General features: G+C 36.2%; 1 protein-coding gene across 4 annotated transcripts in view; it reads right to left on the bottom strand.

The window, feature by feature from the left end:
* The window catches only part of LOC141459698 (uncharacterized), a 323,978-nt gene that overhangs the window by 77,324 nt on the left and 229,654 nt on the right, over positions 1-17,000 (bottom strand). For all 4 annotated transcript variants that reach the window (XR_012461593.1, XR_012461594.1, XM_074139052.1 and 1 more), the window contains exon 4: positions 16,289-16,358. Coding sequence is in view for 2 of the 4 variants with exons in the window: in XM_074139052.1 (XP_073995153.1) it covers positions 16,289-16,358 (70 nt within the window). In the remaining 2 variants the exon portion in view is untranslated. The remainder of the gene's footprint in view (positions 1-16,288; positions 16,359-17,000) is intronic.

Genomic DNA, 17,000 nt, shown 5'->3' with positions numbered 1-17,000 from the left:
TTTTGGGCGCTCATTTTCCGATAGTCTTTATAAAAAAGTAGTATAGAAAAGACTATTCTAGTAACTTCCTGAGTTGGATCAACTCCAAAAAGTGTTTAACGTAATATATGCAAAAGTTACGAGGATGGGTGCTGTGCAGTCTACTGTCTTTTAGTTCTTGGGCTCCATAAGATTGGCCAGAATTGCGAGGTGGAGGCGGTTGATGAGGGTGGGGTAGGTGGGTAGCTGGTGGTGTAGTTTGGAGGCGGTTAAAAGCAGAACTTTAAAAAGGAAACCCTTTCCCCTTCTAAAAAGCTGTTTTATCCTTTACCAAGCAGCAATCTGGGTAATGGCCAAAGCTAAGGATGGTCTTTAGGTGGAGGGGGGGTCTTATGTGCAAGCTTCACATTACACAAAATATACTACAATTTTTTTTCGTATACCAAATTCAGGACTCAAGCTTCTGTTCCAGGAGTATTTGATCCAATCAGATCTAACTCTTTATTTCTTAAAATTCTCGCCAATATGGGTACACTTCTCGTTCTTCTCCGCTTCGAAACCTAGGAGCTTCTTACAGACAACACTGTCCGGTGTTGGAAAGTGTTGTCTGTAACGAGAGGTCACTGTTCGGAGGTCGGCAGTGAACTGAAAAAAGCTCCGGGCGCCAATAACCTTAGATGTTGACGCGCCTTAAATCATTTAAAAAAAATTATTAATTTTTTTTTTATGGAGGGGGGAAAAATGCATTATGGATCATCGTGGAGCCGTACAGTCCATCTGCCTCGGGTGCCTCTCATGCCAGGAGCGAATTGAGTGATCCCTGGCCAACACTTTCGCTTCCGATCTTCCGAGGACTTCCCTTAAATCATAAACCATCTTACGTTCCTGGGCCATCAACTCGATGGGGATCACTCCAGCCACCACGAGTGCCGTTGGCTCCGAGAACGTTCGATAGGAAGAGGCGATCCTGAACGCTCATCTTCTTTGTACCGAAGCCATCTGCTTTCGGTACAAATAATAATAATAATAATAAATAATAATAATAGGTAATAATACTGAACTCCCACGCGGAGGTCCCGGGTTCGAATCCAGCTGCTGACCCTTAGATTTTCTCTTCCTAGGAGCTTCTTACAGACAACACTGTCCGGTGATGGACAGTGTTGTCTGTAAGGAGAGAACACTGTCCGGAGGCCGGCAGTGCACTGAAAAAAGCTCCGGGCGCCAATAACCTTAGATGTTGACGCGCCTTAAATCATAAAAAAAAAAAATAAAAAAATAATAATAATAATAATGAAAACTTTATTAATAGTAGCTCAGGATGAGTGTATTATATTAAGGTGAGTATGTATTTATTGGCACGAATGTATTTATTGGCGTGAACGTATTTATTGGAGAGAAAGTCGTATCCTCGTATGTTTAGGTTAGGTTTTTATCCTGGGGTTGAAAGAATTTTTATACAAGTATTTCAACCCCATTATTAGGTTAATTTTAGTTAGTTCTAGTTTATTTTAGGATGTGCAGGAATATTAGTTCAAAATAGCCTCCTCGGATTAAGTATAAAATAAAGCCAAGCAAACAGTAAATGTAGAAGTTAATAAATTAACCCAGTAATACTTTTGGTTTTGCCGAAAATGTAAATAATAGTATACAATTTAAATTCTTAATTCAGAAATAGATATTTATAATAAAAGTTAGTTGATTTACGGGATGACACAATCATATTCCACACTCCCCCTCGTCGACAACATCGATGAAATAAGAGGAGACAATCTTGCAGACCCAGGCTCCACCCTACCTTGTCGAGCAGGGTGTAGTGATTGGAAGCTATGGGTCTGCACATGTGTCATCCCAGCTCGTGTAGTATAAGGAAATAAGAAGAACCATGATAGTGGGCGCTAATGACCGAGATGTCGATGTGCCGAAAAAAAAAAAAAATAATAATAATAATAGGTAATAATAATTTCCCTTCAACTTCTCCCTGCGTTAGCCTGTAAACCTTCCTTTTTACAGCCGTAAATAATTTCTTACAGCTGTTGGAAAGCTTGAAAGACGTTTGGAAATTTTGTGTATCTTTTATTTCTTCACACTGTGCTAATTGATTGGAAGAATCATTTTATTATTATTTATTACAGTCCAATTACTGACAATATAACTTTTGTTGAAAGAATTTGATTGGCCAAACTCTCGTGGTTATATTATAATTGGTCTTGCGTCAAAGTCAAGTCGAGCTTTAAAATTATTTAATATTTACTAAATAAAAGTACTTTTCATTTTATTTTCATCAAAATTGAATTTAATAAAACGTTTATTGTTTAGTTTAGTGAGGGGGGGGGGTGGTAACGATTGCGCTTGTGGGTCGTGCGCGTTTGAGGGGTTTGTATTTCCGGTCAGAGAAAAGAGCTGAACGGACCAATGTGTTTATAGTTGGAGGGATTGTGCCATTTCCTGTATTTCTGTTATCGAGACAGAGAAGGCCAAACAATACCACGGAGGACAATACCCAATATTGCCGAGTATCGTTTCGCGCCGTTGACCCGATCCAACTACTCAGTACGCACACGAACTGGAACCAATTGGAAAAATTGTCACCACCATGTTATTCACTTATGAGTGAATATTTTTCATCAAATCTTCAATTTTCCAGCCTTCTGACCATTAACGCGAACATTACGTTAACGTTCCACTCGTGTACGGTTCATTTTTCAGCTAGGAAAATGGAAAAAAGAAAATCTATTCGTGATCTTTTTGGAGCTTTAAAAAAAAACAAATTCATAATTTGCAGAACTGTGAATTTGAACCACTGTGTCTCAAAAGAGTGGTCTAATTCAAGATGAGAGCAAAGTCAACTAACAAAGGATAATCCTGGGAATTGAACTGGATTGGAGAGATTTTACGTCAATGTAAGATCCTAATTATGTTATTACATTTCTAGATTTGGTGATTTCATTTAGATGTTTTGAGTTAGGGGCGTTTTGTATAGAAACGGGGCGGGACCTACGCCCCACGGCACCGCCAGCCATAGGAGGCTTATTGTGCCTTCCCCTTTTTCGAATAACAAGTGAGAGACCGTTTCCTCCTCTTCCTGACACAATCCAGCACAACGGTTCCGAGCTGATAAGCCCCCACCTTGTACAGATGTTACCTGAACCTACCATGCCCAGTGAATAGGCCTGTAACCAGAATAATCTGATTTCTGCCCAAGCACAGAGTCTCTTTGGTTCTTTGTTTACACAGCAAGGGCATAATACTCTTACCGTGTTTCAACTCCCGGGAAGCGTCACCCAGTTCTTTCAATGCTTTCTCTTCAGATCCAATCTCTGAGAGCCGCATGAACTGCGGTTGATCACCCAGGACTGGTTCCGGGCCAATGAAAGGAGTACTAGCACCGTTCCTGGCCAGTTAATCAGCTATTTCATTCCCCTTGATCCCCCACATGACCTATTCCAGCCCAAGTCTAGTTGTTCCAGGGCCTTCTTACATTCCCATACCAGGGAATGAGATAATTCTGAAAGAAGTAAGGGCCTTCAGTGCCGCTTGGCTGTCCGAAAAAAATGTAAATCTCCCTATTTCTAAGATTCATTCGCAGATTTTCCTTAGCCATAAGTTTTAATGGCAAAGACCTCGGCCTGAAAGACGGTGGCGCATCTCCCAAGAGTTCTCGACGTTTGTATATACGAGGTATGGCTATTAAATAACAAGACTGATGCTGCTACAGAAGAACTGCGGGTATGCTTGCGCCAAATCCTAACGACCGACATCTGTGCAACGTAAAGCCTTCTCTTTCGATTGCAGCGTTTCACGTGTTTGTAGAGGAAATCTGTCTGACCGGAACCGTCGTTTGTGTAAGAGGTTGTTAGTTTCGTTTTGCCGAAAACATGATACTACGCATGTAGTAGTGCAACGAATTGTCGTGAAATTTCACGTGAAACTTGGTAAAACCGCTACTGAAACTTATCTTTTATTAAAAGAAGTTTATGGTGATGAATGTTAATCACGTGCGCGAGTTTTTTGAGTGGTTCAAGCGTTTCCAAGATGGCCGAGAAGATGTCGGAGATGATGTCCGCCCGGATCGCCCTTCCACGTCCAAAACGGATGAAAATATCGATTATAATTAATCAACATTACTATACGTGAGGTGCTTGCTCAACTACGTGAAAGAAATAAGGGGAAAAAACGGACCCGATTTGTGGAAGAACAAGTCACGGGGTTCTCCATCAAGACAACCGGCCCCGGCTCACACTGCATTGTCTGTCAAGACGTTTCCTAGCTAAGTACAACATCCCAGTTTTAGGCCATCCACCTTATTCGCCTGACCTGGCCCCCAAGTGACTTTTATCTGTTCCCCAAAGTCAAATCTGCATTTTAAAAGGGATTTCAGTCCGCTGTGAAGCTGTGAAAGAAAAAGCGGCACGCGTCACATGCAGGAGCTCACAGACAAAGACTTCCAGCACTGTTTCTGAACAATGGTAAATTCGCATGGAGCGTTGTAGGAATAGGGGAGGGGTGTATATTGAAGGTGATAACAACTTAATATATTTAAATTTAAAATAAAATGTTTTATAGCAATAGTCTCGTTATTTAATAGCCGCAGCTCGTATTTGTTCACGATACCTGTTATTGGTAGTCGTAACTAAAAATGATGTCCGCCTTTTTTAGAGTTTCTATAAACTCACCACAGCTGACCAATCACAAAACAGAACCTTTTTTCCTGCCCAATAATAATGGAAGTTCCAAAATATAAAATCTGTACAATTGCCAATACTTACGTGGATTGGTGGATAACTAAAGTCACTGTATATAATCAAAATTTTTTGTTATTAAAAGAAACAAAGTACTCATAACGCCACACTTGAATATTTCCAACGATCTTATTTCCAAATATATTGTAGTTTTGATCGTTTTCAGTAAAGTTTAAAAACTTCTTTGGCGAACAGAAAAAAAGTTTCTTTTCTAATACATAGGATAGTTATTTTAAAGAAAACACATTAAGAAGTTATGGTAACTTACTTAAGAAGGGGGGGAAAACTTACTTTCAAGTCTTAACAGGCCAACTTGAAAAACTTGACGACAAATAAAACGGCAACTTCTGCCACAGCTCCGCCCCTTCAAAACCCTTCAAAAGCGCCACCCCCCAACTAATTTCGTCCCTTTTTCTATCGTATTTAAGGAGAAAAGTTGCTTTTTCTACCAACTAATATGAGAGAAATTCAAGAAATATTTGTACGAGGAGGCTAATTACAAAAAAAAAGTACTCTGACGGAGATGTAACAAACTAAAGTGGGCAAAAAGTGCCCATTTTGGGGGGGGGGGCGTAATAAAAGATAATGGTACTAAGGTTAAAAGAAATGGTCACATCATTAGCCCCAAAATTATACACACACACACAGAGAGAGGTAAATTTAATTAGAATTATTGGAGCACCAATTTTGCATGAGACAATAATTATATTAAACGATTATATTACTGCAGATAGCGGTATTAAATAAATAGAGTCTAAAACGGGATGGTCGGGGTCATATATGCTGGCTGCATTAATTTAAGGGACCATACACTCTAAAAGAGGGGGGTTTTTCATATTTTATGTAAAGGGATGACTGTCCCAGGTCCCTGGGGTTCGGGGGACCCCACACCCTGATCAGTTTTATTTATTTATTCCTTTATCCCTTTTTCCTTTTTTAATTATCTTTATGAATGTTATTTGTTAATTTATGGTTTCCGGTTTTAGAAAATAGTCAAATAAATAAAATTTAGATTCGAAATGTTTGAGATTTATATTGGGCTTCGAGTTTGTCTTTAGACATAACTTGAGATTTTTTCGCTGATGGCTAACGACCTAGGTACACTTGGACATATCGGCCCCTCTAGGCGCCACGTTGGCCGAGCGGTTATAGGCTAGACCCGCAATGCTAAGATGTATTGTTGGTTTAGTGGGTTTGATTCCCGTTGGTCTAGGCCTTGGATTTTATTTAATGGTTAATATGAGAAATTTATAGTAAAATATGTTAGGCGGTTATAGGCTAGACCCGCAAAGCTAAGATGTATTGTTGGTTTAGTGGGTTTGATTCCCGTTGGTCTAGGCCTTGGATTTTATTTAATGTTTAATATGAGAAATTTCTAGTGAAGTATATTTAGGCGGTTATAGGCTAGACCCGCAATGCTAAGATGTATTGTTGGTTTAGTGGGTTTGATTCCCGTTGGTCTAGGCCTTGGATTTTATTTAATGGTTAATATGAGAAATTTATAGTAAAATATGTTAGGCAGTTATAGGCTAGACCCGCAAAGCTAAGATGTATTGTTGGTTTAGTGGGTTTGATTCCCGTTGGTCTAGGCCTTGGATTTTATTTAATGTTTAATATGAGAACTTTTAAAGTAAAGCATAGTTGGGCGGTTATAGGCTAGACCCGCAATGCTAAGATGTATTGTTGGTTTAGTGGGTTCGATTCCCGATCTTAGGCCTTGGATTTTATTTAATGATTAATAAAAGAAATTTATAGTAAAGTAAGTTAGGCGGCTATAGGCTAGACCCGCAAAGCTAAGATGTATTGTTGGTTTAGTAGGTTCTATTCCCCCTGGTCTAGACATGGATTTTATTTAATGGTTAATATGAGAAATTTACAGTAAAGTATGTTTGCTAATCGCCTCCGTCCACGACACCTAATTGGTATTTGTACGTAAAGCCCCGCCTGAATAAATAGGCGATTACTTTTTTACTTTACTTTTACTTTACTTACAATTCAGATTTTTAGTTTTTAATCTTTTATTAAAATTCACAACTGCAACAACTGCTGCAACGAGTAAATGCGATGTAAGATAAAAATATGAAAATGGGATAGGAGAAGGCACCCCCAGTGGTGTCACTCCATTAACGTGAATATTACTATACTGCTCTCACGATTAGAGTAGATCGCGAGGCCATCTTCTCTTCAATCTCCTTAGAAGGATTACCTGATAATGTGGAGGAAGATAGGTGTTCTATGAGAGGGTTAGGGATGAGCTGCTGTAAAGGAATGAAATTTTAAGAAACGAGTTTTAACAAGATCTGTAATGAAAGGGATTTTGAGATCATTATGGATAGTGAGGTTAGATAAGTTAAGAAGTTTTCGAAGTATTTTTGGACTGTAATGTCTGGAGCCGTAGTGAGTTGGAACGCTTAGTAGATCCCAATCCTTTGATGCCATATGAACAAATAGGTCGCAGTAACAGAAGGTGATTTTTAAATTTAAAAAAAACTAATATCCTTATGTTTGTTCACAAGACTGTAGGATCAGTAAAGTACACTATGTGTGTCTGATGAGCTTAAGTTTGCCTGTTGGGGTTCAACAAAACTAAGCAGTAGCAAGCATCAACTTCTCTGCAGGTCCTATGTATACTATATGTATGTAAGGAGGTGTCAGGGTAGTGTTGTTAGACTAGGGATACCCGCTGGAACGCCAAGATCCCTGAAGAAGTGGCTAGTTCACTTACCTCTACGGAGATGCTGTAATCTCTTAGAGGGGGGGGGGGAAGAAAAGTCAAAATCATTTCTCTTTAATCGTTCAATTACGTGAACATGCAACTACTTTTTGGTACAGATTGTACGTAAACTGCAATAAGAGGAAGTCTAGTGAGTGTGCTTGCCAGATTTTTTTTTTGAGGTTTAGTAATTATGACGCAATACGTGACGTAGCGTAGCCGAATGATGCGTCACCTGAATGAGAAGTTTGAAGGAATAATTTCAATTTTCCGGACACACAGGGAATGATGGAAACTAGTTCCTGGCTGGAATGATTTGGATAATGGTACACAACGACCAGGAGTCAATAAGAGTCAATACGCTGGATCCTTGCATCGCACCCAATCCTTCACAATATGGCAGACGTACAAAACCGATTCAAACACAGTCAAAGCTCTTCTGGTTAAGTGCATTAGTATTAATGCCTAGGGTAGATTTAGGTGAGAGCTTTACACTCTACATAATACCTACAGCTACCCAGATAACGCTCACACGTACGCACCACTGATCACCTCACTTTATCCCACTTTGGTGGGATAGACACCAATAGTGACTAACTGACACCGCCTAGCGGAGAACTAGCCAACTACAAACACACAGAGAAACATTGTTGCTAAATACTTTATACACGCTAATAGACAAGGTTAGTGCTGATGACGTTGACATCGAATTAAAGCCTCAGATTATATCCGTAATTCTGGATACATATTTGAAATACTCGTAATAATGGTGCATTCATCAAGTTTACAGCACATACACTTACAAACAGCTAGGCGCCACGATGGCCGAGCGGTTTTAGACTAGACCCGCAATGCTAAGATGTATTGCTGGTTTAGTGGGTTCGATTCCCTAGGTCTAGGCCTTGGATTTTATTTAATGGTTAATATGAGAAATTTGTAGTAAAGTATGTTAGGCGGTTATAGGCTAGACCCGCAATGCTAAGATGTATTGTTGGTTTAGTGGGTTCCATTCCCTGGTCTAGGTCTTGAATTTATTTGATGGTTAATATGAGAAATTTATAGTAAAGTAAGTTTGCTAGTCGCCTTCGTCCGCGACACCTAATTTGGTAGTTGGAGGTAAAGCCCCGCCTGAAAAACAAATAGGCAATTACTTTACTTTACTTTTATGGCTAGATTTGCGCTGATCTTTTCTGATGACAACTTTGAACTGATATTACTTTGCCTCCAGTTAAAGTCACTTCATTGTTACAGCATCACATTCACTAGAAAATAGTGTCACCATATGTGATAAGTGATGTGATTCCAGCTAGCTTGATATTAGATTGCCATTTATATGACATCATATAATCTTCGTTCTGTCATTTAAAGTTAATATAGTTAAAGATAACGTTATGACGTAATCCAGCCCGTAACATCAGTTACAGTAAATAGTTCCTTTTGCTATCTCTTTGCCAATGACCGCCATACTATTGAAATAATTCACCGAAGTCTTTGTCTTTTGGATCTGCTGGAGGCTGAGATATTGTTTGGAACATATTTTACGATTCAGCTGCCGGTGTTTAACTTAAGGATAGTTGGCTCAAGCATGAATTTACGCATGGATGTAGACATTACTTTATTTTACTTTACTTACAAACAGTAAGTTGCTTGCACGCATTCACCTAAACAGTGCCTGTAATTTCAAAACACAAGTTTAATCAAATTCAAAAATGGATTAGACCCAACAGTGCTGTATAATAAATATCATTTTATTTGATTCGTTAGAGCACGTAGGTTTTTTTTGCCCTATTTCTGACCATTATCGATTAGCCAGCGAGTAAATGTGAAAGGGAGGAAAACAATAGTTGAAGTCAAAAATGGTGATGATCGATTAACCTCTGATGATGGATGAAAGTCTGAAACTAGGCAGGAATGCATTGCACATGCGCGCTATTCAACGATATTTATCAAGGTCATTTGAAAATCAGTCAATAAGTAGTTACTCAGGGTAAACAGGAATGATTATTTTACTCTTATTTTAATAAGCGTGAGATGAAATTGTAATATTAAGGTTTCAACATTTAGAGTTTGGACCGAAAATAAACGTTTTGCGGTCCTCTGAGGTCGAAAAAATGGTTTTTATAAAGTAGTAGGGCGTAATTATCCACCATCTCTCATAATCCATAAATCGCAATAAGTTTTTAACTTAACTTTACGCTTAGGCACCAGAGGGAACGTCACAATAAGCTTTTGATTTAAATCGATCCAACTATTTAGTCGAATCAATTATTGTATTTTACAAAAAGAGACTAAAGTATACCCATAATTCAGGGAATCTGCCATGTTACACTATTGAATTTAGTTTGTCGGTTATAACATACAAACATAAACAATTAGGCTGAATTTCCACAGCCATCTGAATAAACAGTAATCAACATAATTATTTAAGTAAATTATTAGCAGCTAACAACAGTATAATGATTCTCACCGGTGAATTAACTCATCCAATTAACACAATCAACATCAATTAACACAATTTTACTATTAAGGCTTGTTTAGTGCAGGCGCATTAAGTTAGTAAAGCCTAAGTTCAGTAGAGAAATTAGAATCTGTGACATCTAATAAATTCTAAAAAAATATTAATGAAAAGTTAATACACTAAACTTAAATGATATCAGTGAATTATTACTAAAATGTTGTGTCCTTACTGATTTATGTACATTTTGGCATTTAATAATCCCTTATAAATTATCTTTTAAACTGTAAATTTTAGTTAAAGTGATTAAAAAAGGTGCTTATTTGTTAGATTTATTAAATAAGTCTCGGCCATTTGGTACAGAATTGATTGAAAACGAAACAACAGAAAGAGGGATAATGAGGATTGAAATTTGAATAGAATGAAAGTTTAACCTTCCATATCGCGTTATCATTTATCACTAAAACAATGCGATTCATACCAGTCATAGAGCATAGTTTTCTCTACAATTTGAAACAGAATTGATTGAAAACGAAACAACTGAAAGAGAGATAAAGAGGATTGAAATTTGAATGAATTTGAATAGAATGAAAGTTAACCCTTCCATATCTCATTATCTATTATCACAAAAACAATGCGATTCATACCAGTTATAGAGCTCAGTATTCTCTACAATTTGGTGTAGAATTGATTGCATACGAAACTATAGAAAGAGAGATAAAGAGGATTGAAATTTGAATAGAATTAAAGTTTAACCTTCCATATCTCATTATCTGTTATCACTAAAACAATGCGATTCATACCAGTCATAGAGCATAGTTTTCTCTACAATTTCAAAAACAGAATTGATTGAAAACGAAACAACTGAAAGAGAGATAAAGAGGATTGAAATTTGAATGAATTTGAATAGAATGAAAGTTAACCCTTCCATATCTCATTATCTATTATCACAAAAACAATGCGATTCATACCAGTTATAGAGCTCAGTATTCTCTACAATTTGGTACAGAATTGATTGAAAACGAAACAACTGAAAGAGAGATAAAGAGGATTGAAATTTGAATAGAATTAAAGTTTAACCTTCCATATCTCATTATCTGTTATCACTAACACAATGTGATTTATACCAGTTATAGAGCTCAGTATTCTCTACAATTTGGTACAGAATTGATTGAAAACGAAACAACAGAAAGAGGGATAATGAGGATTGAAGTTTGAATAGAATGAAAGTTAACCCTTCCATATCTCATTATCTATTATCACAAAAACAATGCGATTCATACCAGTTATAGAGCTCAGTATTCTCTACAATTTGGTACAGAATTGATTGAAAACGAAACAACAGAAAGAGGGATAATGAGGATTGAAATTTGAATAGAATGAAAGTTTAACCTTCCATATCTCATTAACTATTATCTGCAATACAATGCGATTCATACCAGTTATAGAGCTCAGTATTCTCTACAATTTGGTATAGAATTGATTGAAAACGAAACAACTGAAAGAGAGATAAAGAGGATTGAAATTTGAATAGAATTAAAGTTTAACCTTCCATATCTCATTAACTATTATCACAAAAACAATGCGATTCATACCAGTTATAGAGCTCAGTATTCTCTACAATTTGGTACAGAATTGATTGAAAACGAAACAACAGAAAGAGGGATAATGAGGATTGAAATTTGAATAGAATGAAAGTTAACCCTTCCATATCTCATTATCTATTATCACAAAAACAATGCGATTCATACCAGTTATAGAGCTCAGTATTCTCTACAATTTGGTGTAGAATTGATTGCATACGAAACTATAGAAAGAGAGATAAAGAGGATTGAAATTTGAATAGAATTAAAGTTTAACCTTCCATATCTCATTATCTGTTATCACTAACACAATGTGATTTATACCAGTTATAGAGCTCAGTATTCTCTACAATTTGGTGTAGAATTGATTGCATACGAAACTATAGAAAGAGAGATAAAGAGGATTGAAATTTGAATAGAATTAAAGTTTAACCTTCCATATCTCATTATCTGTTATCACTAACACAATGTGATTTATACCAGTTATAGAGCTCAGTATTCTCTACAATTTGGTGTAGAATTGATTGCATACGAAACTATAGAAAGAGAGATATAGAGGATTGAAATTTGAATAGAATTAAAGTTTAACCTTCCATATCTCATTATCTGTTATCACTAACACAATGCGATTCATACCAGTTATAGAGCTCAGTATTCTCTACAATTTGGTACAGAATTGATTGAAAACGAAACAACTGAAAGAGAGATAAAGAGGATTGAAATTTGAATAGAATTAAAGTTTAACCTTCCATATCTCATTATCTGTTATCACTAACACAATGTGATTTATACCAGTTATAGAGCTTAGTATTCTCTACAATTTGGTACAGAATTGATTGAAAACGAAACAACAGAAAGAGGGATAAAGAGGATTGAAATTTGAATAGAATGAAAGTTTAACCTTCCATATCTCATTAACTATTATCTGCAATACAATGCGATTCATACCAGTTATAGAGCTCAGTATTCTCTACAATTTGGTACAGAATTGATTGAAAACGAAACAACTGAAAGAGAGATAAAGAGGATTGAAATTTGAATAGAATGAAAGTTTAACCTTCCATATCTCATTATCTGTTATCACTAACACAATGTGATTTATACCAGTTATAGAGCTCAGTATTCTCTACAATTTGGTACAGAATTGATTGCATACGAAACTATAGAAAGAGAGATATAGAGGTACTCGTACTCGTACAAGGAGAATTTTCGAAATCACCGTTGTAGCTCAAAGAGGTTTTTTTTTTTTTAAATGTTTTTTATGCCACAAAAGGAAACTTATAATGTGTATTTCCGGTGAATTCTTGTAAGTAGGAAGTTCGTTCGAATCGCCGGAATTGATAGAATGGTAAAACTTGAAATGAAATATAAGAGCGTGAATGAAGTTATATTAGTATAATGTACGGTTCAATAGCTGTCTTAAATTAAGCTAACTTGCCGCTATTATCTCTACAGACATGTACGTAGCTATGTATGTTCATAGTATTTGAACACTAAGAACATTTATTAAGTGAATACACAAGTATGTTTCCTAGTATGTGTACTTGAGAGCATAAAGCGTAGGTATTAATATTAATCAGATGAAGTAGAGCTAAATTGTGCTTCACCGTTTTGCTTACTCCATTCGTTCGCTGGATTAAATTCTAAATTACCTTACTTATGTTTATATGAATATTTAAATATCTCTTTGTAATCTGATTAAATATTTACGGTTTTTAATTTTAAGCAAACATCTTTTACTTGTTTTTTTTTTTGTATGAGATACATTAAATAAAAAGTATGAAATTCTGGACGATTTTCAGTTTTGAATAAAGACCGGAAGTATTTTTTTTTTTTTTGTAAATTGTAACGCATGTGTGTATCCGTTAGTATGTTAATTAATACTATAATTCAACTATAAAATTTTAATAAATTTTAATTATAAACACTTTAAAAGAATCGATTTCTTTGTTTTATTAGAATCGTAGCGGCCGTTTTCGAGGTAGCCTTAAAATACGATAAACAGGCACTTCCGGGGAAATCGATTTTAATTAAATTTGGAAATTCAGTCTTACATTTGATTCTTATTAATATTATACAGGTGGTAAATTTATTCCAAATAATATATTGGTTTGGGCTAGTAAAAAAAGTTTATGCTTTTTTTGATGACATCCAAGCCGCATTCGATTGCGTGAGCAGACGTTCACTCTTCTACAAGCTGTGCAATTATGGAATTTCTACTAAAATGTTAACTGTCTTGAAGGGTTTATATAATGATACATCCGCTTCTGTGTGGACACAAAATGGTATAACGAGTGAGTTCGGGGTTTCCATGGGGCTTAAACAGGGTTGTTCGATTAGCCCAATATTGTTTTGTCTATACTTGAACGAACTTTACGATGAACTTGATGGGGGGTATTAACCTTGATGGAAAGAAAATTAAATTATTAGCCTTTGCGGATGACGTCGTCATTTTATCAGATAATATAATTACCATGAGACGAATGATTCATAACTTGGAGGGCTATTGTACCAAGTGGTGTCTCAACATCAATTTGGAAAAGTCAAAAATGGTAATTTTCAAGCCAAATGCTGGGAAACTGTTCAACAAGGAAAAGTGGTACTTTCGTGGTCAATTGATTGAAAACGTTAACGAGTATGAGTATCTTGGCGTGAAGTTCACTTCGACCTTAAATATAAACAGTCATATAATCTGGAAAGCCAGCAAAGCGAAATTAGCTCTGAACTCGGTAGGTGGTGTTCTCTTTTCCGACAAAGACATTAGCTTCTCCACTAAGACTGAAATTATTCCATGCAACATCGCGAGCCATTTTATGCTTTGGTGCGCAAAGCTGGGGATGGCAACAATACGAAGAGTTGGAAAAAAAGTGCAATATTTTTTTCCTTAAAAAGGTGTTTGGCCTTCCACAAAATACCCCGGGTTATTTTCTGTTGTTGGAGTCTGGTCTGCAAAGCATGTATTTATATACGCTTCGGTTACACCTCAGGTACATCAAAAAGGTTTTGTGTGATATGGGTGGAGGATAGACTGCAGAAATTTGTGGCGAATAAAATATTAAATAAAAGAATTAGTTGGGCTGGGACATGGTTCGAAACAACAAGAAAGTATGATTTACTATGGAGATTCGACATGGACAAAAGTCAGTGGGCGAAAATTTCTGATGAATTATTGAAAAAGATGGCGGAAAATGAAATGAGCCGGTTACTGTCTAGAGCAGGCATGCCCAACCCGCGGCCCATGGGCCGCATGCGGCCCATTTGAAGACTTGTTGCGGCCCAATTGAAGTTTTCAACTGTCTATATTACTTTAGAGATTTAGACTTTAGACGGTTGAAACACATACTTTTAATTTTTAAATTTTGCAATAATAAACACCGCATATAATGTACTGAAAACATCATAAAGAAAATAATTATTTGACTTTTCAAAATCGTGCGCAACTTAAATTATTTTACACTTAGAGGCGGTAGAGATTCTGACTTCTCGCTGTCTGACATTCTGAGAAGTGCTATATTGGTCAAAACAAGTGCAATATGGTCGACTTTCAACTTTGGCGAGCTAAAAAGCCTGTACGAAGGGAATAAGATTGAGTATTATCAAAAATATATCCTCGAAGACAAATTTCCAAATTTAAAACGATTGGCTATGTGCATTTTATCAGCATTTGGAACTACTTATCGCTGCAAATCATTTTTTTCCACATTAAAGCTGGTAGAAACAAAGTGTCGCAGCAGGTTGCTCGAAAAAACATGAACAATCAACTACGATGCGCGTCGACTAAACTATCCGTTGATATTAAGCAAATCTCAAGTAAAATACAAAAACAAGTGGCATATTAATTGTAAGATAATAACATATTTTGAATGCTGTACGATAATAAAATATTTTGATTTATTTATTGTTTTATTTTTATATGTGCGGCCCATCTCAGTACAGTAAATTTTTTACTTGGCCCAGCAACCAATTTGGGTTGGGCACCCCTGGTCTAGAGCCACAAACAGCACATACCACCCCCTCTATAATTTTCTAAATTTCAGTTTGAAAAATCGTTATTTGAATACATAAAGTTTCCAAAATTGCACATGGATAATCAAAGTTAGGTTGGACATGTTAAATTTAAGTTATAAACCTTGGGTTTCCGAATCGTCCGTTTACTGCCCATTGTGCTATATGTGTACCACTGAGGACCTACACCATTTTTTAACAGAATGCGCTGGGTTGGCGGAGTATAGGCAGCAATACTTTGGGGATGTGATCATTTCAAACGAACAATGTTTAGAATTAGTCAATGGTAAAAACTGGTCTGTGCTCGCATCATTTATAAAGCACGCATATAAATTTAGACAAGGGAAGATCAGCGAAATTGCCCTCTAGAAGGAATTGTATTGCCCGCTAATTAATTCTGGGATCACTTTCTAACAATAGTTGTCCGGAGGAAATGCAATGAAATTATTTGTTCACAAGTATATTTATGCATGTAATGGAGGAGTTTGTTTATCAAGTTTCTTTGATTGTTTTTTTTGGGTTGTAAAAGCCTGTGTGGGCATAATATAATATAATTACCAAACAATTAATAAAGTGAAAATAAATGATTTTGTACGTTTATGGAAATAATTGTTTAATTTGAATTATGTAAGAAAAAACAACAAAACATGTAAACATTATTTTCCAATAAAACATTTATAATAATAATAAATTTATTCCAAATTGGTAAGAATTTTTTTGAGTGAATCCTTTTTTTATACGTTCTGACAAAAATAAATAAATAAATATAACGAAAGTATCGATATTTCTAAAAGTATCGACATTAAGTACTTACGTTTCAACGTTGAAGTAGTAGTGTGGCCCACGATAATGAAACAAAGCACCAGCTCTAGCCAGCTCCACATCTGTAATTATAATGATCATTATCAATCAGTATCGATATCAATATCGATAATTTGTTTTGTCTATATTTCATCGATTTACTTTCAATTGTCAGAAAGGGGGGAAGTATTGCGATTGCATTTTAATTTTTCACCGCAAGTTTTTAGGTCGTCTGAATCCGGAAGTGTGTGAGTGTGTGGAAACAAAATAGCTCCCAAAATTAAACCAAAAAAAAAACAAAAAAACTACAGCAAGCCGGAAGTACCACTTTGGGGTGAGTTTTTGATTTAAGAAAATTCGTCACACTGGCTTCCTTTTATTAAATTTACAAGAAAACCCAGCGATTATAATTAAAATTTTGGCATATTCCTATGTTGCAGCAATATGAAGGCATATGGAGAATTTTTTTCACTTATTTCCTGCTGGAAGAATGAGAGACAGAGAAAGAGAGAGTCTCTCTCTCTCTCTCTCTATCCGTTTCCGGAATGCTCCAGCTCTCTATGCCAGCCGTGAAATTCCACACGCAGACGACCGCCAATGGTAGCCGAATGTTTGTTGTACGGAAAGACCTCTTTTACCTTCTTCATCCACTTCTACCCAACACTGCACATCCCATTGCAAACCCTCCATTTCCGTTTTATTACAAGGCCCGTCACCCCCCCCCC

This window comes from Rhodnius prolixus, unplaced genomic scaffold (genome assembly GCF_049639745.1).
Source record: "Rhodnius prolixus isolate KJV_2025 unplaced genomic scaffold, Rpr scaffold_17, whole genome shotgun sequence".
Lineage (NCBI taxonomy): Eukaryota > Metazoa > Arthropoda > Insecta > Hemiptera > Reduviidae > Rhodnius > Rhodnius prolixus.
This window is presented reverse-complemented; position numbering and strand designations above follow the sequence as displayed.